This window comes from Mastomys coucha, unplaced genomic scaffold, assembly GCF_008632895.1.
Source record: "Mastomys coucha isolate ucsf_1 unplaced genomic scaffold, UCSF_Mcou_1 pScaffold22, whole genome shotgun sequence".
NCBI classification, from domain to species: domain Eukaryota; kingdom Metazoa; phylum Chordata; class Mammalia; order Rodentia; family Muridae; genus Mastomys; species Mastomys coucha.
In genome coordinates this window covers 197,572,618-197,600,553 of record NW_022196905.1, presented here as the reverse complement: position 1 = coordinate 197,600,553, position 27,936 = coordinate 197,572,618, and the positions used below count along the sequence as shown (strand labels likewise).

Here is a 27,936-nt window from a genome sequence, read left to right as displayed (position 1 = left end):
AAAAAAAAAAAAAAAAAAAAACCTGTTTTATGTTTGAGACTTCAGTTAACCTTAATCTTCCCTCCTGGCTGTGTATTAAAAGTAAAGCATGAACTTCTTGTTGTAATAGTCGTATTTAATCATGCAGGTGAAGGACATCTGAGGCAGTAGCACCCGCCTTAGTTAGGGTTTTACTGCTGTGAACAAACAGCATGACCAAGGCAAGTCTTATAAAGGACAGCATTTAATTGGGGTCGGCTTACAGGTTCAAAAGTTCAGTTTGTTATCATCAAGGTGGAAGCATGGCAGCATCCAGGCTGGCATAATGCAGGAGGAGCTGAGAGTTCTACATCTTCATTTGAAGGCTGCTAGTGGAAGACTGACTTCCAGGCAGCTAGGATGAGGATCTTAATGCCCACACCCACAGTGACACAACTACTCCAACAAGGCCACACCTCCTAACAGTGCCACTCCCTGGGCCAAGCATACACAAACCATCCCTGCATCCCAACATCGACTTCAGAGGATATTTTCAGACAATGCGTTGCTTTGATTGAAAGACATTTCGGTGCAGCTCCATTTAAGGAAGGTGTGGATTCTAATCTGACCTAGAACTTGAAAGTCTTTGTAAAAAGGTCTTTCCTTAAATCGTATTACTGATGATAGAGAAATGATTGTGTTTAGGGCTGCACGACCCCTTTCGTTTTTCAATTTTGAAGAATGAAATATTTCAATTAGAGAGCTATGGGATGTATCACACAGATTTAACAAGAATCAGTAGCTGTTGTCATAGTTACAAAGAAAAACAACTGGTAAGTACAGCTAAGGCTTTTCCTGTCTCACTTCTCTATGCAGAAGGAGAACTATGCCTGGGCACTATGCCCTGACAGTGTTTTAAGCCTCTCAGAACAGACCATAATAGCTGTCTTGAGAAAACAAAACAAAAAAAAAAATATGCAAGCACCCTGTTGGCACAGCTGCATGGCTCTAGCTGAATCCCTCACACGCCTCTCTTGCACACTGACCAGGAATAGGCTCAGTTGGAGCATGCTTGTGCTTTGGAAAGACTCTTTACATATGAATTCCACACACACACAAAAATATTGACCGAAATGAACTATTGAGCAATGACTCTACCCAACCTAAGGTCCTTAAGGAGTTGTTCAAGTACCCTTCTCTTCTCCCCACTCTCTCTCTTCCTGTCCCTCCTCCATCCTCAATTATCAATCGGAGCACTAAGGATGCCGGAAAAGCATCCTTAGTTCAAAGCCTAGTCAAGGATTAATCTCATCGGATAACGTTGACACCCTCTAACACCATGCACATGCTAGTCATCTATCCAGCGTGTTTTAAAAAGATGTAGGACCTTAGAATCAGGCCAACATGGACTTCACTTTAAACCATCAGCCTTGTGAAACTGTTCAGTTCTTCTGGGCTGGAGGTTCTTTATCATTGAATAGGGGCAACAATCCCCCATTCCTACACAGGGTTCTCTGAGAAGAAATGATGCTTGAGATGTAACATCGACTCCCACAGGAAGTCAGTATAATCACTATACTTCCCCCTTCTATCTTCACACACATACACACTCGCACGCACACTCACGCACACGTGCACACACGCACGCACACATGCACGCGCACGCACACCACACGCTCAGGTTCAAGGTTGCTGCGACGTGGTTCATTCTCAGCGTAACTTCTGGTTCTTGTTCACTTGAGGATATCCTGCAGTATGGACAATTACCAGAAGGCTCTGTGGCTCTCAGATGTGTCAATAACTATTCAAATATCGGGGGGGGGGTATTCAATGGCTTCCTCTTCCTCTGAATCTTCCTATAATCATTGCTGAGGTGTTGCCAGACTTCAGAGGAGTAGTGTTGGCCGGCACTGCCAACAAGCAGCCCAGGACTCCAGCCTGAGAGCAAGCAAGAACGCTTAAGAGTCTATCAGTAAGACTTGCATCTGGAGAACTTAGGAAGAACATTCTCTAAAATTAAGGAGAGATTTCATAAGAAAACCCATTGCTTTTTGGGCTAAGTTCATATCTTCTTTTCAGCCCAAACAGGAAATAAATTTAGATAGCTTATGGGGATATGAGTCTTAACACCTAAACCGTGTTTAATACTTCTAAGCAGGAAAATTACAGAATGACATATTCCCTGGCCTGAATTTTTTTTGTTTGACAGCTGAAAACGAATACGAGCACACTGAAGTACACTGCATATTTTTATTGATTGTTCATTTACCTTAGGCTAAACTGAAAGAAAAAAAGAAATTATGGCATGTAACTTAAGAAATGGCCACCAGAGGGCAGCACTAGGCAAGAAGAAAACAACACAAGCAGGGGGAAAAAAAAATCTGTTGTTAATACAGCTCTTTTCAAAGATTTCCAGTCTCTGGAGAGCTGGAAAAATGGAACTAGGAGGATATTAGAAGTTGCGGGTAGGAGAGACTTAGATCCTGTTTGAAACACGTGTCACCGTATACTGACTTAGTACAGGCAAATTCATTTTACAGTAATTAACGTAAGGTTTATTCAACATTGTGCTTAAAGACTTACAAGTTATAATTCACTCTTTTACATTCAGCTTTAAATTCCTGGATGAGAAGTACAACCGGGCCATGGAAATCTGGGATATCCATTTTAATTCCAAAGCTGTCAAAGTGACGAAATGAATGAGTAAACACCCTTGTTAAAAAGGCAACCAAGAGGGATCCACTGAAGCATAATACCTTTATAAAGAAAACCTTCTGCTGCGCACTAGTCGGGGCTAATCCGGCTTCTGTGCTGGAAGCAGGCATATGACTCATCCTTCCGGGGTCATCTGCTGAGTTGTTTGATATCGCTCTAGCATTGTGGGCTGCTGGCTCCCAGTTTCCTCTAGGGATCAAGAAAGAAAAACAAAAATAGATTCAAATAAGAATGTAGGATCTGGACGGCACCTCCCCAGTCGGCATTCTGAGTAGAGGGTGGGGCAGAGGGGCGGAAGAGAGGAGGCGTGCTCTGCCTGGCCTAGTTTGGCTGCTCTCTCCACAGGCCCAGCAGCAGGCGCTGAGCTCTTGCAGGGAGGACCTTTCTTCCACCTTTCTTCCGTCCTGCTGAGGAAGCTGACAGATTCTTTTTCCTGTTTCCAAGACCTGGGGGACATAGGCAAACAGAAATCTGAACGTGTCAATACACGCAGAGAAAGAAGTTTCTTTGCGCCTTTCCTTGGGGATAAACAATCCCGCTGCCAGGACCCAGCATTCTGATGGCACAGACTGTAGAAAGAAACGTTATAACTCAGATTCCTGCAAATCACGTAACAATGAAATAAAATCTAACTTCCCACAGAGAGGAAAAAAGCTGTTTTTTTCAATTGACTCATCAGGATGCCAGATTAAGATAAGTGTATTTGCAGCTCCAATATAGAGAGTTTATTTGTATCGTATAATAGAATATAGTACAATATATAATACAATACAATACAGACCCGGACAAGGTTACATGCGTACAAAAGCAAAGAAACAAGTCATGACTCAAAACCTATATTTTAAAGTATCACTCAAAAGAAGAAAAAGAAGTCGACAACCATTTACTTTTAAACTAATAATTTGAGTTTTTTTTAAAAATCAAGCACTTTTGTTAGAAAACCTAGATGCTTCCGGTTAGTAAAAATATGACCCAGGACTGGGAGGCAGATTGTGAATGTCACAGTGAGTTCTTTCACAATTTGAGCTTGTTTCTACTGTGGTGAAAATGTGTCTAATGGAGGATTGGTTTGACATGACTGTTGACTAAAATAAACGGAGACCGGAAGCATTTCAAAGACATAAGAGAGAAATACATTGTTATTGGAAGGTTCAGAAAAAAGAAAGCAATTGGTATAATTTGAAGATTTATCGCCCGGGGCCTAGGATTGCAATTACCAGGTAATAATAACAAGAAGAGTACAAAATACCTTATGAAAATTCCCTTCCAGCAATCAGCCTACGGATGTAAGAAAGACCATTACCCTACAATAACAAACCTAGAAACAGGAAACAAAAGTCGCCTAAGTTCGCCCAGATATAATTATGACAATAGATGATGCCTAAGAGACAAATTTGCTGTCATCCAGGTATTCTTTAGGGCCTAGCTGATCCATTTCATGAAAAATAGGAGAAAATAGATATTTGAGGCGGAAGTCACATCTGTTCAGGAAAGGTGCCAGGTGGGGATTTCCAATCCTTTCCCTCTTTAGACTTCTGAGTATATGAAAGCTTAGACATCGAGCAGGGAGCTGGGTACACAGTCATCAGTCCCTTGCCACCGAGAGAGACAGTTTGGTCTCAAGAGTAAAGTCCCCGGTAAATGATTGCTCTCTCCACCCGAAGAATATTTGGAGGGCAGGAAGGGAAAGGGGATCTAGGAAGAGCTGAAGGAGGGGTGAATATGAAAAAAAAAAATTATATGAAACTCTCAAAGAACTAAGGAAAAGAAGAGGAGAAGGAAGAGGGAAAAAGGAGAAAGAGAAAAAGTTCAGGCGCTGCATTCAACCAGAAGCAAGGCGGCAAGCTGCGTTCCTTCCCGTCTCTGCTTCAACTCGAGCCCCCAAGCTCCTGTCTTGACTTCTTGTCAACATGACTTCTTTTGGAGTCACCCAGGAAACACATCTCCGACTGTGGCAGACAGGCTTTTCCTGAGAGGCCTCTCTGAGGAGGGAAATACTCAGTGAGAAATCGTGGGTTGTAGCCATGCTGCCTGGACATGAGGCTGTTAGCCGTTAGCCGCACTGCATCTGCCCTCAGGAAGCAGAAAGGCATGAACCCTGCTGTTTGTTAATTTCTTCCTTTTTTTTTTCCTTTTTATACAGTCTATGGCCCCAGCCCATAGAAAGGTATCACCCACAATCCTGGTGGGTCTACCCTGCCCTGTTAAAGCTCCTTTTCTGACCACAGATGCAATCCGAGCAGCGACCTACAATAATTGAGTCTTTCCTCCAACGTGAGCCAAAATAAACCTTTTCTTCAACAAACAAACAAATAAACAACCCTCCCCCAAACACACACAGAGCAAAAAGACAGAAGAGAACCTGCTAAATCAATCAAGACTTCTTTGATTCAAACCAGGCAGAGCACATGCCTACAGTCTCAGCCCTCAGGAAGGTAAGGCCGGGGATAGAGTTTAAGGCCCACCTGGGCTACCATAGAGAGTTGAAGGCCTGTAAGACCCAGTTTTTTATAAAAGAAGACTAAAACTAATTCATCTTGACAGTTATTTCAAGATAAATAACTTGTGTTGAAATAACTAGCACACATTGCACGTTTTGAACACAAATTTTATTGAGCACTTATGTTTATCATCAACTTTTCTGGATGCTGGGAAATGAGCTTTTAAAAGGACATGCTTTGCCATCCAGGATCTAACTACCTAGTGAGGAATGTGGACACATAGTAGGCAGTCATGACGGATTGAGACAGAGAGGAGGAAGATGCAGCAGCCGTTCAGACATGATCGCTGCGTGGGTGACTGGGCACCTGCGCTGAGGAGTAAAAGGATTGAAGGATTGAAGTAAACGGACTGAGGATTGAAGCCTGACAGAAGACCTAATTAGACAGGCACCCCAGACAGACTTCTCTGTTGGCTGGGAGAGACAAGAGTATGGGCAACAGGAACAGAAAGGCTGGCAGGGCCTGGGGACACAACTCACGGACTGAGCTTTCCTTGCAAGAACAAAGTGCCGAGATCCATTTCATAACCCAGGTTTGGTGGTACACAAACTTTTTTTTTATTTGTTTGTTTGTTTTTGTATGTGTGCGGGCTTTTTTTTTTTTAAGATTTATTTATTTTATATGAGTACACTTTAGCTGTCTTCAGACACACCAGAAAAGAACATCAAATTCCATTACAGATGCTTGTGAGCACCATCTGTACCATGTGCTTTCTTGGGAATTGAACTCGGGAAGAACTGTTGAGTCATCTCTCCAGCCCCAGCATGCACACACTCTTAACCCCAGCACTTAGGAAGTGAGCAACAGAAAAGGTTCCCTAGAGCTCACTGGCCGCCAGCCATGGCAAGTTCCAGCCAGCAAGGCACCTTGTCTTTAAAACAGAAGTGTTCAAGGCCCCAAGAACAATACCTAAAGCTGTGTTGAACTGACCTCCGAAACATCCTGAGCACGCATGCGCGCGCTTTCAGGGACCCAAACGAGGGAAAGGAAGTAGGTTATTGCACTAGTTATTGCACTAGTCTGGACAAGAGATGCTGACAACAAGGTGCAGATGGAGAGGATAAAACTAATTCCAGAAACGCTGAAGAAACCAAAGTGGTAAAATATGGTACAGCCGCGTGTGCAACGTACAGAGCTCAATCCTCTGCAACCCCAGAGACGCGCAGGACAGTGGCAAGACCTGACAAGTAATTAGATGAGGAAAGTAAAATGGCAAAAGTTCAAAGACTCCATGGCTGACAAGATTGATGGCATTACCACCAACTAAAACAAATTAAAGGAGAACAGGCTATTCAAGAAATGAGTGTACTGAAACGTTGAACTTGGGTCACCTAGGAGGCACGCAGTTGGGAAATCTTGCCAGGGGCTAGACACGACATGGTCGCTGGGTTTTGAGCATATTGGTGAAAACTGATCTGGGGGAACTTAAGGCCAACCAGGACAGAGAAGAACCCTGAGCAACTCCCATGCTGAATAGACAGACCAAAGGGAGTAGACAACTTGGTTACAACAAACGAGCACAGACTTTCAAAAGCCACGGGTAGAGAGTGCGGGCCAATTAGAAGTGAGGTCAAGGTCAGGAACTGCTGAAATTGATACTTCTCCTGTGTGTAGGATCTAAGAGAACTTACAAACCCCTCAGTCCACACGCATTGTTTTAAAACCCTCTGGAAAAAGAACTCCCGTTCATGACCCCATCACAAATGCCTAAGCTGGGCTGGAGGGATGACTCCGTGGTAAGGAACACTAGCTGCTCTTCCAGAGGACCAGGGTTCAATTCCCAGCATTCCTGGGGGACCTGACACCCTCATACAGACATACATGCAGGCAAAACTCCAATGCACTGAACAAACAAACAAACAAACAAACAAATAAATAAATAAATAAGCCTAACCACAAAGCCCCTGTCCTTCCATCTGAGACAGTCTCCAGTCCTGCCTTTCAGGAGCACTGCGCACAGATGAACTTTTTTTTTTTATTTTTCCGAGACAGGGTTTCTCTGTATAGCCCTGGCTGTCCTGGAACTCACTCTGTAGACCAAGCTGGCCTCGAACTCAGAAATCCGACTGCCTCTGCCTCCCAAGTGCTGGGATTAAAGACGTGCGCCACCACCGCCCGGCACAGATGATCTTTTATTCAGACAATCTTCTTGCACGTGTTGGATTGAAATCATCCCTTTTTTCTAATTCTGACCACTTAACCTAGTCCCATTGTTTTCAGATTCCCACCACCTAACTGTTCTCTCTTAACCATCTCTGGAATTTTCCCAGATTCTCTAGGTAAGATCTGAAAACCCAAGTCTACTGAGGTCTACCGGGTCAGTAGTGAGTGTTATTGGCTGCATACAGCTCTGCACAGGGCTTGCTTTCAGCCAATAAAGTACTATCCCTGACAGCTGTCTTCACTCTCTGCCTCCTAGAGTTCCCCCGCTGAGAACTGCATAACTACTGAACCAGAACTGGAAGAAATCCCAAGGCATCCCCATTCCATCTTCTCCTTTAATTAAGGACTTTTTCTGGTGTACCCTATAAATGAGGTTCGGCTCAAGTAACTCAAGAAAATCTTCTTGCTCAGCAGGAAGGCTGTTTGTGCGTTTAACACATTGTAAGGTTGATTTAGGACATCCTAAGTAGCATTTGGTATATATCAGGGTAAGATGGCTAACACAGGTGGGGATAGGAAATAGTGGAAATGGCACATTGAAGTATTAAATGGAATCGTAGAATCTAACATTCCATGGAACTTCTGGGTGAGGTTGAAGGTCAGGGATCTGTAAGTGTGAAGTGTACTTATTGGGAGTTACAACCTAACCTATACCATCCTATCGCCCCCACAGAACTGCTCTTACCTACCCTAGGAAATGGATTTGCCTGTTCTTTACTTCATTGAGCTCGGCTTTGCTTTAAATTGGATTTTTCAAGGTGCGAGCATCAATCCCGCTCAGCTTTAAGCCTTGTCCTTTGGCAGTTAATCTGCTCATTAGGCTAATGCTGCAGTCCTTGATCTGGGAACATTTTATCTACATGACAAATGCTAAGAGTTTTATTAAAGGCTCCTCATCTCCCCCTCCCTCCTCCCGCTGCCCCTTCCTCCTCTCCCGCTCACCTCTCCTCTCTCATCCTTCCCTCTCCTCTTCCTCCACCTTCCAGGTATCTTTCTTTCTCCCTCCCTTCCACCCTTCCTTCTTTCCCGCCCTGCTGGTTCCTAACAGAAAAGTTCTCCTTTCCATTTTTGCCATCGGGCTCAGGTGCACTCACAACACTTTGAAGCCCGCTCTTTCAATGCCTCCGTTATGCTGAGATCTACTTCATCCTTGTAGTCACAAAATGTGAGCCCTGCATCCTTAAGACATCTCTCCCCGCGTTCAGGAACCTTTTCCCCCAAATTGAACTCATTGTGGCTTCTGTTGTTTTGCTAGCTCTTTACTTTCGGGTGGAGAGAAGATATTCGGCCCGGTGAGCCTCTGCACACCCGAAAATTCTGCCTGGATGCCATCTCACACAGCAGCCCTGTCACCCTCTACGACTGTCATGGCATGAAAGGGAACCAGCTCTGGGGATACCGGGAGGTAAGCGTCCGGCCCTGTGGTCATTCTGAAACTGTTGGGATTTCAGACTGACTGTTAAAAACATGCTGGTTGGATTCAGAGTGTTACCTGGACATACATACACACACTCAACCCACACATGTGACAGGAGGCCACGGTGACAGGGAAACATGCGGCAGAGAGAGCATGCTTTTGCCTCCATTTGTCATGGGTACCTCTTCCCAACCAGGGGGTAACTGATAAATGACTCCAGATCCTAGTACCACAGGAAATAGGTCTAGCCTCAGCTCAACCAACTTGGGGAAAAGGTGGCCCGTGTTAAATAAGCAAATATGCTTATGCATAATTCTTAAAAACCCTAACTCACAACACATGTAGAGTAATATGTCTATTCATTTACTGAATACTCCCAGATTCTTACTTGGCAGCCGTATGGTTAAAACAATTGCATTAATACTTACATGCACGCACACATACATACATACATACATACATACATACACACATACACACATACATGCATATATATTCATGAAAATATAATTGTTAACTTGGATAAAAAATTGGATAAAAAGTGACCCATTTGTGATTTGGCCAAAAATCTTCCCTAATATATCAAAGAAAAACTTATTTGGCAAACCTAAAATGAATTAAATTATAAGTGAACAGTTAATGGTAAAAATAGCTTTAAAACAAATATACTTAAGGATAGAAAATAATTTTAAAACAAATACAAACTAGAGTCTTGTTTAATGAGATAATTAAGCAATTACATTATTTTTAAGAATTTTCATTCTTGTGGCACTTTGGACCCACAAAAGAGGCAGGTTTCCCCAGCCAGGGAGCTGATGCCTTGTGCATACTGTTCTGTGCTCTGGCACAATCCAGACTTATTCAGGCTTCAAAAAAAAATGGACCTAATGCCTGACCCAGAAGCATGGCTCTCCTGTGATAGAGACCAGTCAATGTGTCCCCAAATTACAGATGAGAGGACTGAGTTAGCCAGAGCCAGGCTGGCTCCATGACGGGCTGCAAACTAGCAGTTTGGAAGACTAGGCCCAAGTTTCTCTTTCCCAGAAATGAGAACTCAGATCCAGGAGCCTGCAGTCAGCCAACTACAGCTTCAGGCAAACAATATGGGGGCACCTTGTCACTTGGCCTGAAGCAAGAATAGGTATCGAAAAATGGGTAAGTGATGTCCTCCAGGAAGGTCTCCTGGGACTAACCAATTATAGACTCAGTCAGACCCCTAGAAATAAAGCCAACCCATCAAGGTAGAAGGGCATATACCCCTCCCTGGGATTCCCTAGATGACAATAAAAGTTGGACCTGCAAGTCCACCAGAGGTCTCCATTTCTGAATGGGAAGACCCCTGCATGCAGGAAATTCAACTAAATAAATGCTCTTTGCTTTTGCATATGATGTGAGTCTAGGGTATCATTCCCTGGCAATTTTCAGAACCTAACACAGAAAGTGGACCGGAAGAGGCTGGAGATGGTGAATACAGGGGTAGGCAATGGCTATATATGTGCTTCCTCATCTATGAAAGCTCTGGTTCCTACCTCTCAAGGTGGGCACCACAAACCAGCCGCATTCACAGCAGACTCGGTTGTACTGTTTATTCCACACATCAACACCTCCCTGGGATCCAGTAGATTTTTGTTCAATCTCCAGAAATCGCACAAAATATCAGCCGTTGCAGCCTACAAAGCAATTTAAAATCTAAAGAGCTAATGAGCAGATAATCTCACACATACGAGGGAAGGGAATTGCCGCATGGGAAAATCTATTTCATTCTTGTTTTTGTTTTTTTTTATGAGGTGTGTAATTGATTAGTCTCGTCAAACTCTCAATGCAATGTTGTCTGCGTGGAGTGGAGTAGGGTAGGCTTTTTTATTCTCCAATAGTTATTTTCTGACCTTTAGGATGATATTTTCTGTATACATCAATAAAACACCCAGTCTGCCTCACATGCTGGTGGTTTCTAACGAACAGAACATTTCTCCTCATTGTACATTTATAGAATGAGAGATAGACCACTCAATAATATGCAATTAAGCCTCTGAAATGCAGTTGTTTTCATTAGGGAGCTTACAAAAGCTTACAAATGGATAAGACCAACTAATGTGTGTGCACACAGAGCTCCTGGGGAAGAAAACCCTGGTGGCAGAGATTTCAAAAGGTAACTCACACAAGCGTTAATGCTGCAGACCTTTCCAGTGTCTGAACAGACTGGTAAAAGATAATCCCTAGTTGCTCTGACTGGGCTCCGGCTAGCTCGGAGGCAGTACTCAGCGAGAGGTTACGCTCTGCCTATTTATATAGCAAGCAAGGAATTTATACTCGATCAGGAACATGCTTAAAATGGAAAGTTTCCGAAATATCTCATCTTGGTTGATGACTCAGGCCTATGTAACACACCTGTTTTTGGAAAAAAATTGAGGTCTGTTCAACACCTAGAAGAAAAACATTCACACAGGGAGCTCCCTGGAAGACTGTCTTCGCTGTTCACTTGCGCACCTTGGCCTCGGGCAAATGGGGGTGGTCTACCAGTTCACTAATCTTCTGAGGTTGTTGCCCTTTTTAAATTGAGGTTGTTACCATATTTTAAATTTGGCATTTATGAATATTTATGAGTCAGCCCAAAGGGCCATCTCCTGAGCTTCTAAGGGAATTGTTTAGTACCAACTCTAGCTATTAATGAAGAAGAAGCCTTGAGCAAGTGACTCGCACCAGTCACCCGAATCCCCATAACCACACAGGTGCTATTTTGCAGAGTGCACATAGGAAAATGCTAAGGTGATGGTGGCAGAATTGTGACCAAGCAACATTCAAACTCAGACGAATCCAGCTTTGAAGTCTCCACTCACTGCTCTGCTGTGCTCTTTAAGGACAAGATCAATATCTCCCAGGAGACATCCCTTGTGTTTGTTGGATTTGGTTCAATAGACTCCAGCTAATCTTCTCCAGAGAACATGGAGATTTCTTGGAAAAGGAAGTTGGCCAGTATCTCCCTCATTCAAACAGGTCAACTGTGGTCTGACACCACTTCCTGGTCCATTAGCTACGATTCGCTCTCAGCTATTCTTAGATATGTCTTTTTGAATCCCCAGAGGAGACGGGCATCCCTATCTTACGCTATTTTAACTATAGTTGTACAAATATGTCCCAGAATAGCAGGTGTCCTGTGTGAGAGGAGCCCTTACCTTGGTTCTCCTTGGCCACCAGAGGGACCCCTATGACAAGAACAGCAACCTCAGTAAAACTATTTACACCATTGTTCAATAGAAACTCATCTCTCCTCTTCAGTCCCCACATCTACTCAGTCATTACAACTTATTATTCCCTTTACCCTGACGAACTCACTCTTACACACTCATGCACACGTGCGCGCGCGCGTACACACACGCAGAGTCAGTGCAACAGCTCCTGCCCTGGCAGCAAGCCATCTCATATAACCCTTGGATCATTGCAGTAGCTTGCTGAAAGATCTCCCTGCCCCTCCCACGCTGAACCTTGCTCAGGGGGAACGTCCATATTATCTGGCCATTCCTCTGTATTATAAGGCCACTCGGTTTCTCACCAAGTAGAAGAGAAACTCATTTCAGCTCCCAATGCTTATCCCAACGCTTCAGAATCTGGAGAACATAATGGTCAGGCCTTAAGTTCTTAAAACAGCCTAGCCAAAGCAGTAGTACGCAACTGTAATCCCAACACTCAGGAGGCAGAGGCTGGAGGATTGCCACCAGTGCAAGGCCACCCTGGCCTGAATAGTGTGTCCCAGCCTACACACTCAAAACAAGAAAGAACAGCTTAAGGTTACTTCGCTATCACTTTAAATTCATTATTACTAGGATAGGTATAATAACTGATACACCATGTACAGATATAATTAATAACTAACTGATACAACCTGTACAACTTGTAGCCAGATTTCTGACTGTACCACCAAATCTCCATGTGTGGGTGACAAGTGCCCTCTTTACATTAACAGCCCCAAAGTGTAACCTGACACCGGAAGTCACTGAAGCAATCTCTGCTACTTTGTAACAGTACCTGCTGTTATCCTTGCCTAATTTAAAGTTAGCCCCCATATCCTGCTCCTTTTCGGTAAACATTTTATTGGATGGCCTGCAGCACATATAACTTAAATTAAGAATTTTGAGCACAAGTCATTTATTTGAGAAGTGGGTGCCAAAACCCTGAAAATTTATAAATACAAGTGCACATGTACGAATGTGTGAGTGTGGGGGTGAGGTGAGGGGTGTAATACCAAAGATTTCACTATCTCACCAAATAGCCAAATAGAAAACAAACACCATCACGCCCATCACTACCTAAACTTTCCTTCAGCTCAGCTGCTGTGATGGATCACATGATGATCCTAGCAGGAGGCAGAAGCAGCAGAATTGTCATACACTTAAGGGTCTTTTTGGTTGGTTGGTTGGTTGGTTGGTTGGTTGGTTGGTTGGTTGGTTGGTTTTTGTTTTGGTTTTGGTTATTTTTAATTGATGTTGTTTGCTATTTTAGTTTTAGTTTTTCAAGGCAGGGTTTTTCTGCATAGCCCTGGCTGTCCTGAAACTCACTCTGTAGGCCAGGCTGGCCTCAAAGTCACAGAGATCTGCCTGTTTCTGTCTCCCAAGGGCTGGGATTAGAGACATGGGCCACACTGCTAGGATTGCCATAAGTTTAAGGTCAGCCTGGTCTATATCGGGAGTTCCAGGCTAGCCAGCCAGAACTAAAGAGGAACACTGTTTGAAAGAGGTGAGGGAATGTGTGGGAGTAGAAGCAAGAGAAGGAATAGTGCGGGCAGGAGAGAAGGTGGGGAAGAGGGAAGGTGGGGAAGAGGGAAGGAGGGAAGGAAGGGAACAGGGCAGGAGGGGAGGAGGGGAGGAAGGAGAAACGTTCCCTGAGACACTGGATATAAAAGAAGATGTGGACTGTAATCACCTCTATTCATACTTGTAGAGGATATCGTATTTAGTGTAATTAGATAGACTAAAGAAATTTAAAGGCATCAAGATTAGAGAGGAAGAGGATAAATGGACTATTCACAGATGATGCATTTGAAAACCCAAAAGACTGAGCAACTAAACTATTAAAATTAAATGAGAACATTTAGCATGGTTTCAACCTGATAGCACAAAGGCTATACTTGAGCAACAAAAACTAGAAATTAAAATTAAGGCTCAGTTCAATCTAGTTGCCATAAAATGCTTAGGATAACTTGTAAGTTCCAGTCTGGGGGTGGGGCAGACATGCAAGGCCACCACAGGGAAAGTTACAGAAGAGGGCTAACCCTGTGCTGTTAGTGGTAAAGTTCCTGCCTGACATTTGTGACAGGAAACTCTGGTTACAAGCTACAGGGCAGTGTGGACTGCATAACAGAGATCATAACTGAACTCTGTAAAGATAAGTTTTCAGATCAGAGTAGACGTCTAGCCAATCAAACCTTACTGAATGATTCTAAAACTGAAATGAAACAATCAAAGCTAGCCAAGACAATCTGGAAGCAGGGGTAAATAGATGTAAACATTATAAAAACAAATTATCTTAACACAAAACACATTTATTAGGTCAGTACACTAAAGCTCACAAAGGCTCTCTTGATGGGGAGGTCTGGAAATTTTTGAAATCTCCCCAGGGGTTCTAATAGGGAGTTAAACGCTCAAGTCTTCCTTGCTTTCTTTAACCTGTGCTGCTTTCTGCTCTGCTGGTCATTGTGCTTTGTGGATCCAACATCCCTTCCCTGTAACTTAAGCACTGATGGATCGTGACCAGCCACTCATCACTCCATAATTACCCAGGGTCAGAAACCTTTGATCACCCTGTCCTTCATCCCTCTTTGATTTTCTTTTTTGAGACAATATTTTATGTAGCCCAAGATAGCATCAAAATCTCCATGTAACCATGGGTGACCCACATCTCTCCTATCTCCATTTCCAGGTGCTGAACCATTAGACCTGAGCCACCATGCCCAGCTCCTTTCTTTCACATGCCTTATGTCTTCCCTAATCTCCAATAGAGAAGTTTCTAAGTAAATAGTCACTGAGTGACGTAAAGATCAGAGGGTTCCATTACGGATATAGGACCTTCTCCAACATGAAGCTCTGTTGTACTGGATATTAGTTATTTTATTTATTTACATTTCAAATGTTATCCCCCTTTGTGGTTTCCATTCCACAAACCCCTCATCCCATCCCCACTCCCCTGCCTCTATAAGGCTGCTCCCCAACCCATCCACCCATTCCTGCCTCACCACCCTAGCACCCTACTATGCTGGGTCATCAAGCCTCCACAGGACCAAGAGCTTCCCCTCTCATTTGTGCCAGACAAGGCCATCCCCTGCTACTTATGCAGCTGAAGTCATGGGTCCCTCTATATGCACTCTCTGGTTGATGGTTTACTTCCTGGGAGCTCTGGGTGGTCTGGTTAGTTGATTTTTTTTTTAATTTTATGTATGAGTGCTCTAGCTACATGTACCCCTGTATGCCATTAGAGGGCATTGAATCCCATTACAGGTGATTGTGGGGCATCATGTGGTTGCTGGGAATTGAACTCAGGACTTCTGGAAGGGCAACTACTCCTCTTAACTTCTGAGCCATCTCTCCAACCTCCCCCCAACCAGACATACTTCTTTATCACAAATACCCTCCCCCAATGACCAAACAGTAAATTTTTAGTTGCTTTCTACAATGTTCTTAAACCTTAATTTCCATTTTTAAAAGAGTTTTAAGTTTCACTAAACATGGAATGTAGATAAGAAAGTATCTACCAAGGTAAACTGGCACCTACACAATCAAGCCATTAGTTTAAAGTGAGTGGTGGATGAAATTCCTGGCATGTGCCAACATTTGACTGTTTATTTTAACTCACAGGCTTTGGTCTCTATGTCATAAGATCATGCTGGTCCATGTAGTCCAGTGATGCCAGATGGAAGGCCGTGGGGCTCTTGTTTTAAAGTGTTCTGCTGAGATAGTGACTTAGGACCCAAAATAAATATAGTGCACCCAATTAAGTTAACAGACAAGGAAGGCAGTTTTACTCTGGTTCTCATTTATGAAGCATTTTCAAAATCCTAAAATGTATGACCATCACCGAACGGTCTTCCAGACGAGCCCTTTCATTTCTAACCATCCCCATGGTGGTAAAGATCTTCCCTGGCTTCTAGTATTCTGATGGTTAAGCTCAATCTATTTTGCTCAAAATAGATTAAAATATTTGATAACATCTGCCTGGTTTTTAGTCTTTTGATGCAGTGACTTGGTTTCCAGATTCTTCCTGGACATCCCATCTAGAGCAGCGTCAGGCTGTGGGTCACGGCCACTTTGGGGTTGATAACCCTTTCACAGGGGTCACCATTGGAAAGTGTTTGTTTTCATTATGATTCATAACAGAAGCAAAATTACACTCAGGAAGCAACAATGAAAACAATTTTATGGTTGGGCGCCACCACAACCTAGGAACTGTATGAAAGAGTTACAGCATTAGGAAGGTTGAGAAGCACTGCACTAGAGAGTCCTGGATAATAGTAAACGACCCAGAAAAAGGGCTCAAAACTACAAGTCTTCTTTAGTTGTGGAAAGCAGAATGAGTGACTGGCACCCTTTGTTTAAGCATCTGTCATCTTTTGCTATAACCAATGTTAACTTAGCATGAGTTGATTTTCTAGAGTAATTCATACATTTAGCTTTTTAATTAGCTCTTAGCATGTAAAAACTAGCAGTAACTTTTTCCTGTTTGCTACCTTACATCTCTCTCATCATCTACCTACATAATTCATCATTTGTATTTGTGGAGCTAGCCATTTGGTTCTATTGAATACTATCTCATGGGCTGGGAATGTAGCTTTAAAATAGAGCAGTATCTTACAATGTCTAGGCCTCAAGTTTATTACCAGCATACCCCAAAAGTAGAAATAAAAATTTTGAAATTCAAATTTTACCCCAATCTGGATTTTGACTCTTTGACTCAACTTGATAGCAATTGAATTTATTGTTTTCCCATTCTCAGTTGAATCAACACACATGCAATGCCCTTATCTGATTTAATTGAGCCCAAGGCACAAATTCACTAACTGAGCCCTCTACCATAAATCACAGTGTCACTGGGGGACCAATGAGCACTGTTTGAAGGGATTTCCTAAACAAGATACAAAGTTGCATAACACTAATAATATCACCTGGACCACCATCCTCCAGCTTCACCTCCAAAAGACAAAGACTTTCAAAACATCTGTCAAAAATCACAGGCACAATGTCTGCAGCAGCCACTTGTGTGTAATATAGTGATTGGTCTCCAATGATGGAGTCACTGGACCCTAAGAAGTCTTTGGTTCCAGCTTAGCTATCTTATCAAAACAAGGCAAGGTTAAAAGCCAACAGGGCCATACTTTCACTAAGTAATGAAGCCATATTGTCATGAGAACGATGCATCCACCAGTATACCCTGTGTCAGTAGGAAGTGGTAATGTAAAGAGATGTGACTATTTTTCAGCAATCGATCTGGTAGAAAGAGGATTAGCCACTGGGAAAGCATATATTTACTTGACTGGTGCTCTCACGGTGAAATCAGTTTTAGAAGCACTCTGCTTAAGCTTTTTACTCAAAGCTGAAGGTAAGTCCTGCTCACCTGAAAGGACCTTTGAGAACAGGCTAAGGGTTGTCCTCAAAGCAGGAAGGAGAACCTTTCAAATAGCTCCATCCTTCTCTTGTGGTTTTTGCCTGTGTCTCACCTATCTGAAGCCAGGTGGCTGGCACAGTGTTCTAATGCTCCATTTCAACTTAACAACAATCCCATTGCTTAATATTTCCCCTAATGTGTTTAACTGCCATACTGCATTACTCTGAATTACAAAGACTATCCTCCTATGTAAGGATAAGCCTTGTGCTTGTCGGGATCTAGATAGCCAAATGGAAACAGATCTGGGTGCTAGGAACCCTGAAAGATTCATGATATTGTTAATGAGGACACCTCTTCCAGTCTCAACAGACATGGAGATGGAGGCAGACTGCTAGTTCCCTCAGCCAAAAAGAGAGATGCTTTGTAACTTAAGACAGCAAGACTTAAGACATAGACTCTGAGTCCTGGGGTTGGGGATGCCATCTGAGTCATGAGCTCCACTGTGCATCTTGACTCTGGAGTCTTGGAAAGCTTCCTACCCATCTCTATTTTCTTATTATAAAAATGAAAATAATAATATTCACCTTCAATAGTTACTGCAATAATTAAATAAAAATTCATTGCACTTAGAGTGTGGCACAAAAGACTTAGGTTAACGTGAGCTATTACCATCCATGAGTTCAACAAGCTACCTTCTGACCTGATTCTAACACCCCAAATTACTGTAGAGAGAAATACATTGTCTAAGTAATTGTACTTCTATACCAAACATTTCTGTGCTATTTCAAGTATTCACAGGTAAAATGTTAGAAGGTGAATTTCACAAAAGGACTGATGTGTCTATGCTTTCTTTATGTGCACCAAAAAGACATTGTAGCACACAAAAGGGCTTAACCATATTTGCTGAATGCATAATTGAATGTAGCTTCCTGTTTCTCCACATTCTGGTTTAATCAAGGAGTGGTTACAGGAGGAGGAATAAGAAGATCTAGACAGAGCAATTAGCACTGTATGACTCATATGTATGCAGGAAACAGAGGTGTCATGTTCAGGAGACTCTTGACAGACTGATTGAGAGGACATAAGATATGAACAGAAGAATGAGGTCTGGAACAATATTTTCTCCACATGTAGAGCTTTGAGTTCAGAGGTAATAAATATAAAAATACATACACATATATACATACATATACATATGTACATACATATGGTTCAAGGCATGCATTATCTAGTTTTATGTCAACTTGACACAAGTTGACATTAACAAGCTAGAGTTATCAGGGAGGAGTAAGGCTTCAATTGAGAAAATGCCTCTATAAGATAGCCTATAGCGTGTTTTCTTAATCATATTAATGGGTGAGGGCCTAGCTTATTGTGGGTGGTGCCATCCCTGGGCTGATGGTCCTGAGTTCTATAAGAAGGCAGGCTGAACAAGCCATGAGGACCAAAGCAGTAAACAGCTCTCCTCCATGGCTTCTGCATCAGCTCCTGGAGGCAAGTGCTTGCCCTGCTTGATTTCCTGTCTTGACTTCCTTTGATGATGAACTGTGAAGTGGAATCATAAGCCGAACCAACCCTCTCTGCTCTTGTTGCTCTGGCCATGGTGTTTCATCCTGGCAATTAAAGCCCAAATGAAACCACTGCATAATATGACATAAAGCACTGAGCACAACACAGGCCAGAGGTGTAGGGAAGGCTTCTCTGAATGATTTCTGAAAGAAAGCCAAAAGAATGGGTAGAAGTTAGATCATGATTAAAAAAAAGTGGTGCATAAAGAGATTATATATAATATATTATATATACATTAATGAATCAATTTATCCCAAGACCTTGAGATAGGCAGAATCTTGATTTTCTACAAAGAACAGAGAAAAGCCATCTGAAATGTGTAACCATTAAGGAACATGATGAACTACGAGGCCAGACATCTGTGCAGTGGCAGATCTGTAAAGGGCAATAGAAGTCAGACTATGAATTTAGTTAAGCAAGAAATCATTGCATTCATGTTGGAGAGTGAGGACCCAACACATTGGAATTTTCTGGCTGGAGGAACTAAGGATATGCCTTACACATTCCTATGCATAGCCTAATGAATACAGTATGAAAGAGAGAACCAGCCAAGAGTCAGCTATAGCCAACACATCTGAACACATACACAAGAACATTCAAAGACTTCGTTTCTGGGAGGCCAAATGAATCAATAATGCATGAGACCAATGTCTGTGAGAAATCTGACCTACTAAGGAAAAGGTCCAAAACAATATGACTGCTTGTCTCTTTTATATCTGCTTAGAAGTTATTTATATTTTCTCAGAAGCCAACAGTAAAATTAAGAACTGATTTCTCTCCCTTCAAGAGCTCAAGGTAGGGTCGTGCATCATCAACCTTGTTTATCTCTACATCCTTGCAGGGCAGCAAACAGACCTTATGACTGTGTATCTTATCCCTTCTTCCTTTCTACAGAACTCACTTCACAGATTAAAAGGAAATGAATATCTGACAAACTAAATGAATATCAAAAAAAAATCATTGCCAGGGACAAACCTGAATTAAAAATTCATGCCCTAACCTTCATTCTCTCCATATCAGACACTAGAGACATTGATTATGAAGGAGTTCTCTCTTATAAAAGTATCCACTTTCAACATATGTTGACTTAACATTCAAGTTTTCAATCACATGTAAATTGATCAAACCTCATATATATACATATATGTGTGTGTGTGTGTGTGTGTGTGTGTGTGTGTGTGTGTATGTGTGCTACTATGCTATCTTGTTTAACCAACTGCTTATTGGATATAGACACGTGGATATCCTATAGACATCTCCAGCTTTAATATGTATAAAACAGAAACCGGATCATTCCAATTTGGTTCATCTTTTACTTTACCAGTTCAGTACTGCTTTTGCGTCAGTCTCTCACCTCTTGCCTCTACTACAGCCCCCACAACCCATTAGTTATAATGCTATGGGCATTCAACTTCTCAAATATCTGAGTAGCCTTCAGGTCATGGACCTGGTTACCCCCAGCTTGCTTCTGTATCTGCTCAAACTTGGATTCTTGCTGTAACCGTTATCTGTTTTCTCCTGATGTAATCCAGTACCTTCCTCCTTGGTATCCCTAAGTTCAAATTCTCCAGCGACTACTTCCCAATGTCTACATGGAGAGTCAAGTCTTAGAATTACCCCAGCGTCTTCGGGATATGGCCATTGCCTGCCTCTTAGATATAGCCATCTAAAGCCCATACAATGTTTCCTGTGTTCTGGTGGGACCAAAGACTTTCTAGTCACCATACTTTGATTTAGCTAGCACTCCATCACCTCTTCAATCAGCTCTGTCATTCTGGTTTCCTTAGACTCTCTACCCATGAAAGTGTGCTTAGTAAGTCTGTGCTCTGGCCCTTCACTTCCTCTGGAAATTGCTTCACTTGGGCACTTTCATAGTTAATTCTCTTTCTTTCTGGTCCCACCATGGTCAACTCAGGTCCTCCTGATTACCCTGTGTTTATGTAATATCATATTTATTATCTTCATTGTTTATTGTCCATGTCCCTCCATGTAGAATTTAAGAGTATAACATAAGACCTGAAACTTTGAAATGGTTAGAAAAAGGTATAGAGTAAACACTTGATGATTTAAGCAAAGGAAATGGCTTTCTGAATAAGACTCCAATAACCCAGGACCCAAAAGAAAGAGCTGACAGACAGATTGCATCAAATTAGAAAGCTTCTGCACAGTAAAGGAAACAATTGTCAAAGTAAAGAGATTCTACAAAATGAGAGAGAAATGAGAAAAAATCTACTAGTTATTTGTGTATAAAAGATTAATATCTACAAAATATAAAGAACTCAAGAAGCACCAAGAAAGCAAATAATAATCAAATCAATAGAGGCAAATTTATTCAACAGATTCTTTCCAAAGTACAAATCCCAATAAATTTACAAAATAATGTTCATAAATGATGATCCTCAACCACTAGAGAAATGCAAATCAGAATTTCACTGAGATTCTCTTTCATCCAAGTCAACATGACTATCATCCAGAAAACAAATGCTCGTGAGGACAAGGGCAACACGTTAATACTGTTGGTAGGAATGCAAATTAGCCTATCTACTGTGGAAATACATATGGAGGTTCCTAAAAAAACTAAAAATATGGAGCTGGAGAGATGGCTCAGCACTTAAGAGCATTCATTGACTGTTCTTCCAGAGGTCCAGAGTTCAATTCCCAGCACCCGTATGGGGGCTCACAACCATTGTAATTGGATCCAATGCCCTCTTCTGGTGTGTGTCTGAAGCAAGCAACAGTGTACTCACATATATAAAATAAATAAATCTTTTTTAAAAACCCTAAAAATGTAACTACTACTTTATCTAGCCATATTGCTCAAATTATATACACAAAGGGTATTAAGTCAGCAAACCACCCTGTGGCCCTCTTCACTGTAGCCGAGAAATAGAATCAGCCTAAGTGCCTGTCCAAAAATTGAAAGAAGCTGTGTAATAGATAGATGATAGATAGATAGATAGATAGATAGATAGATAGATAGATAGATAGATAGATAGATAATAGATGATAAAAAGATAGTAGAGTCTCTGCCAAACAGGATATACTCATTAATTTTTTTAAATAAATCAAATGTATAGATGTGTTATTTAATATTCACCTTCATTTACATTATATTTCCCTGACATTTTTCTACTTCACACCCTTATTATGTACCTATTGATCTCCTGTATTTGTTGGGTTTGAGGATGCAACTTATGTTATCTTCCTAGGAAAGCCTCTCCCCTGACAACAACCAAAATATAAAGGGTACTTTATAAAGAGCCATTGAACTCAATCAGCCTGCCTGAGTAATGTATTCAAAAGGCCCACCCACCGGCTTGTTCTCTCTTCTGGAAAGCCCCAAACCTGAATGGATAGTCATTTCTCAAACTAAAGATGTAAATCAGCCAAAACTCTGATGTAGTTTCCCACAAGACCTGATTTGATAGCCCTTAGCTACCCTGATCTCCTAAGTCCTTTCACTTTAAGTGGGAGATGCCCCTGTACAGTGTGGATAAGTGGGAGATGCCCCTGTACAATGCAGATAACTCACTGAGTCAGAGGTTACTTTATAAAGCTTTATGTCGCCAGGATTTCAGAAATGTCTCAAACCAGATGGTTAGTACATTCTAATTTTTAGAGCTGGGGATGCCTCCTGACTAAAAATAAACTAGGAGAAGGGGAAGCTATTGCATAGTTCCCTGTATGTGAGACACTGAGCCAGCAATTCTACATCTCTTCCTCCTAACATGGACTCAGGGACATTATCTACATTTCCAAGTACGTTAACTAAGATTCATAGAACTTACTATCTTCTCCAAAGGCAGACAGTGAGCAAGTGGCTGACTGGAATTCATCCTGCTCCCTGTACAGTCACAAATCTCAGGCCTTTTTCCAGGACTGTGTGTCATGCTTTGTTGTGGGAACCTTCTTCCTGTGATGTATGTGTGCTCATGTCTATTTTATTCCCTTTATGTTTTCAGTGTGAGGGTCTTTCATGACTCCAGACCCAGACTGGAATGTTTTATACAGCTCACTCATTCTTTTAAATCTCAGACTCTGTAAATATGGAAGGTAATAAAGTATAGTACAGATGTGGGAGCACTCACGGTGTCACACAGATGCCACTCAAGTCTGTGGCCAGCCTTGAAGTCCTGTGGCTCCCATTCTCATCTGCAAACACTGACTTATTTTGAAGGGCAGTTCAGGAATCCTTAGATATTCCCTGCACAATGTCATAGACAGGGTGATGTAAAGGTGACACTGAACAGCCAGGGCTATATGCCATGCCTTTTGTCAGCACTGGACCAAGAGCAAAGCAAAGACAGAACATCAATCATCACTTACAGAAGATTGTCATGGAACATCACACTTTCCAAATACTCCCAAGTCTATTCCACAAGGGAAAAAACTGTTCTGTTAACAGCCATGACCGATGGGTTGAAGGACAGAGGAGAAAAGAGTTGTCAAGGTAGAAAAAAACATATTCAGAAGATGATTACTCACTCCACTGACTTAATCTCAGCTAGCAAACACATCGATAAAGACATTCACTAATCCAAAAGCCTGGCCCAGTAGAAGCCTATAGATAGCAATTATGTCGTCCCCAAGGTCAAAAGTGACAAAGGTATGTTCTGTTGAAAGTTGCAGATGCTTCCAGAAGCTTCATCTTGGTGGCCTTGCTGGGCACTCCAAGGACAAGGGTGAACTGAGTTCAGTCTGTAGCCAGAGAATAATCAGTTAATCTAGTAGATATTAGGAAGGGCTTCCAGTTTAATGCCCTACCATTTGTCTCTGTCACCAGTGAACTTTGGGACAAAGTGCTCATTCAGTTTTATGACAGGGAAAGACTTTGGGATGCATCTATTCCACCCTCTCATTTTACATCAGCTTCCTAATGTAGATAGATACAAATCGTTCCAGTTTCCAACTCCTACAAGGACATAAAGTACAAGCACAAGAAATATATTCTGGATTGTTCTGGCCTCACTAAGTTTGCATAGCTTACGTGGCTGTACTCATGAGTACACCTGTATTGATCAGAACATGTGTTTCCATGAGGGTTTGAGAAACTACCATCAACTTATGTCTCAAAAATGACTATCCAGAAAAATAGAGTACTTAGGAAATCTACTTTGGCTTTTATGTCCATGTGGGCACACACAGGCTGATGGGGATAGGAAATCAGAGAATGTTCATTTTCTTTACTGACGTTAGGATTTGTGGAAATGCATGTTTTTTAAGGGGAACCTAGGGATGTCTGTGTTTATATTTGAGCTGTTGATGAAGGTAGTAGGAAGAAATGTAAGCAATAAAGACTGGAAGGAGGTATATGTTCATGGAATAGAACAAGTTAGAAGTTAGCTAGTTATACAGAAATTGTCCTGGAGGTTATAGGTTAAGAGTCGTCTTTGAGGGGCCCATGAGAAGGCTTGGTAAAAGTGCTTGCCACCAAACCTGGCAACCTGAGTTTCATCCATTGTCTCTACATGGTGGAATGAGAACATTGAATCCTGCACACTGTTCTCTGGCTTTCATACATATACTGTGGCATGCACACATGTACACACTGCACACTAAATCAATGTAAAAACATTAAAGGGTGTTATCTGAAGGGATTTGAAATCTAGCTCAGTGGTAGAGCACTTGCCTACAAGGCCCTCATTTTGAATGGACACAAAGGCTGTTTGAAAACCTCATAAAATGTATTAGATCCATGTAGGTAAGCCGCTGGAAACTGAGGATGAGTGGCGATGAGAAATGTCAGAGGGGATGTGGGCATAAGGAAGAAAAAGCACTGCCCAGGGTGTGCCAGCAACTGTCCGGGGGTGCTGGGAGCCCACAAAACCATTTCCCAGGAAATTTTCTGAGTTTCAGAAAGCAAAATCCACAGCAAACTTTGACTTTAAAGAGTAGAATAAAAAAAGAAAAAAAAAAAACCTTTGTGTTAGTTGCAGTCCTTTGTTTACACTAAAGATAGAAACACGTTATCAAATTGCCACGTGCTGCCTTTCTCCTTCCTTATTCCTCCTCCCCCAAACCCCATGCAAACATCCGGATCCTTCAAGGACGTTAAATATTGGTTTGACTGAGTCTGGAAACCCAGGAACCCATACATGTTTACAAAGGGTGGCTGAGAAACTCTTAATCCGAAAAGCGCTGTACATTACTGTCCCTCCCTTGAAGGAAAGCATCCAGAACAAGCACAACCCCCAAACACTTCCTAAGCTAAATACTAAAACGCTACTTGGTGCTAACGTTTAAATGGTGGTGTGCCGACCTCTTCTCAGACCATGGGCACTTTTTAAGAAAGATCCCAAACACCATACACGTGAGTGTTTAATACCGAAGCAGGCAGGGTCCTTCCCTTTCAGCTTTCCCTTCCCTTCCTAGATGCACAATATGAAGGGGTGTGTTCAGTTAATGAGCTTGCTCGGGACTTAGACTCTGTGCCCTGGAAGTCAGCACCTTTTATCCACTGAGATAAAACACATATCAAATTTTTGTGAACTGTTTCACGTAGTTGGGCGATTTATTTATTTGCTTGCTTGCTTGCTTATTCGTTTATTTATCTTGGGCTTTCAAGTGCACGACACCTTCTCTGTTTTACACAGAGTCATCAGAACAATGTTATCTAAACTCCCCCAGCATCCATTGGAATTGGACTGAAAACGCAGATTGTTGAGCACTAGCAAATTTGACTTTTTACTCACAGCTATTACCCAGGTGGCATTTGTCCCCACCCCTTCATTTGTCTTCCAAAGACAACAGCAGAGTGCCTGGCATTTCAACAAGGATGTCTTTTGTCTTTGGCAGTAGTCAACCAGTGCGAGATAAGGAAACTTTTGCTTCCTTCGGATGTGTGTTTATTATTTGCTTTGCTCTCATTTACAGTGTGTGTGCACATGTGTGTGTCTATGTGTGTATATAAATGTCAAATTTTATCCAAATGACCAGAAAAAGCCTTTTAGACTTGTCAGTGGCTGAACATGTGGCAAAATGCTCACTACAAAACAAGAAATGAGCAGATTATTTTTTTGTAAAAAAAAAAAAAAGAAGAATCAATAAATTTTTGTCTCAGATTAAATTGTCTGGGGAGTTATAGATCCTTTGAACTCTGATTAGACTGTGTCCTAATTAGAGTGTGGATGTATATTCAAATATAAACACATATTTTACATGCATACACTTTGGGCTGTAGCATTCCTCATGCATTTTATACTCTCTTTCTAATCCATCCAGGACCGAACACTATTTCATCCTGTGAGCAACAGCTGTATGGACTGCAACCCTGCAGAGAAGAAGATTTTCATGGCCAGATGTGACCCTCTATCTGAGACTCAGCAATGGATTTTTGAACATATCAACATGACTGTTTTAGAAAAAAATAGCCACTATGCCATCTCCTAGAAAGGAAAGAAGAGAGATTACCTACAGGTTGCGAACTGTGTTGTTGCAGGCATCTGGGTCAAAGGAGTCAGGAATACCATTTTCTAGATCCAGGAAGCCTGGTTGAAAGATGTGTAAACGCCATGGTGACGTAGGCTGTCCGGGAGAAGGTCCTACATCTGAAGAACTTGGCTGAGAACCTCACCAGCTGCTTCTGAGAACCGAGACTAGCAGTTCCCTTGCTGGCCAAGGGTAAAGATTATTTAGGGACTTTCACCTCGACTGCTGAGTTAATCAATCCTAGCATTTCTCAGGTCAAACCCTGCAGTAGTGAGTAGCTATGAATGGATCCTATTAATCGGGTGGGAGGGGGGTGGAAACAGAGCGCATGACTGCTCTGGCAACCTAAGGCTACACCACAGGTCTAGAACTAGCCACACTTAAGGGGTGAGCTGTACTCTTTGGTGCCATTCTCTGACTAAGAGTGGGTTAAGCAGGTTTAACCCTTTAAAGTGCTGCAGATGATTTTAGAGTGCTCATACCATTTTTCTCTTTTCTTTGGTCTTCTCTTTAAATAAGGGAACATGGTGTCTCGAAGGCTTACATTACATGCTCTCATCTACATTTACTCTTCTCAATCCAAGGCCCATATTATCTGTCATGGTTCATAAGAGCTCATGGTCCACCAATTAGCTGAAGTTCAAATTCAGTGACCTTAGATGAATCCAGTTAATAGCAAAAACAAACAAACAAAAACGATGCTACCCAGTTACTCCAAAGAAAGATATCACAGAAGCAACAGAATATCACAAACACACACAGGCACATACAGACACACACAAACACACACAGAGACACGCACATGCACATGAGTTAGGGGAGAAATTTCCCTAGGGAATCTATTTTTACTTTTCTATTATTTTTAAATAAAAACCTGATGTTTGTCCAGTCATAATTTTTATTAAAGAAGGCAATGGAGTGGGTTCCATGTGATTTGTTTAGTCTATTTTAAATAAATCTTCACTCCAAGTGATGCAAAAATGGCCTCATTCACTTTAATTCTCTTTAATCTGGGAACTTTAAAAGTGGTGTTATTTAATTATTAGTTTTGAAGCCCCCTCCCCTTTATTGAAAATAATGGCCTCGCTTTTTATTCAGAAGCTCAGAAAATGAAATACCATTAATAAAGCATTTCTGATGTCATTTTTCTGTCAAGGAGCAATATTTCAGGGGTGTGAGAAAAAAATGAAGTAACTTGAAGACTAACTAAATTGAGTATTTAATCCTTTAAATAATTTTTCCCTTCTCAATAATGATGGAGCAGAGGGAAGAATGTGAAGGAATGAAGACTAGTCTTGAGAGGGGAAAATCACATTTGCTGTAACTCTCTGTTTTGAGTACAGGTTGTTCCTATTCCTATACTATTTTTATATAGTTTACTTATTAATAAAAATATATACATTGAGATAATCTAAACATTTTGGGCATAGATCACTGAAATTCAGGACAGGAAGATCTAAAAGAGTCTGTCCTTTTCTGCTGTTGTCCTCTGATTATTTTGTTTTTCTTGGGTTTGTTTTTATTTGATGTTTTCTTTATTTACAATATCTCCTTTGCCAGGTTCCCCTCCAAAAGAAAAAGAAAAGAAAAGAAGAA

At 41.7% G+C, this 27,936-nt stretch overlaps 1 protein-coding gene and 1 long non-coding RNA gene across 3 annotated transcripts in view; one reads left to right on the top strand and one right to left on the bottom strand.

Annotated features, from left to right (window-relative positions):
• Galntl6 (polypeptide N-acetylgalactosaminyltransferase like 6) overlaps positions 1-27,483 on the top strand; it is a 1,048,694-nt gene extending 1,021,211 nt beyond the window's left edge. For both annotated transcript variants that reach the window (XM_031339868.1, XM_031339869.1), the window contains 2 exons: positions 8,593-8,742; positions 26,134-27,483. In XM_031339868.1, the coding sequence (XP_031195728.1) occupies positions 8,593-8,742; positions 26,134-26,301 (318 nt within the window). In that variant the 3' untranslated portion in view covers positions 26,302-27,483. The remainder of the gene's footprint in view (positions 1-8,592; positions 8,743-26,133) is intronic.
• LOC116069328 lies at positions 2,499-2,951 on the bottom strand. Its single transcript, XR_004109983.1, has 2 exons — positions 2,715-2,951; positions 2,499-2,637 (listed from the first exon to the last, which is right to left on the bottom strand). It is a non-coding gene; the product is annotated as an uncharacterized LOC116069328 (long non-coding RNA).
• Positions 27,484-27,936: the final 453 nt, after the last annotated feature.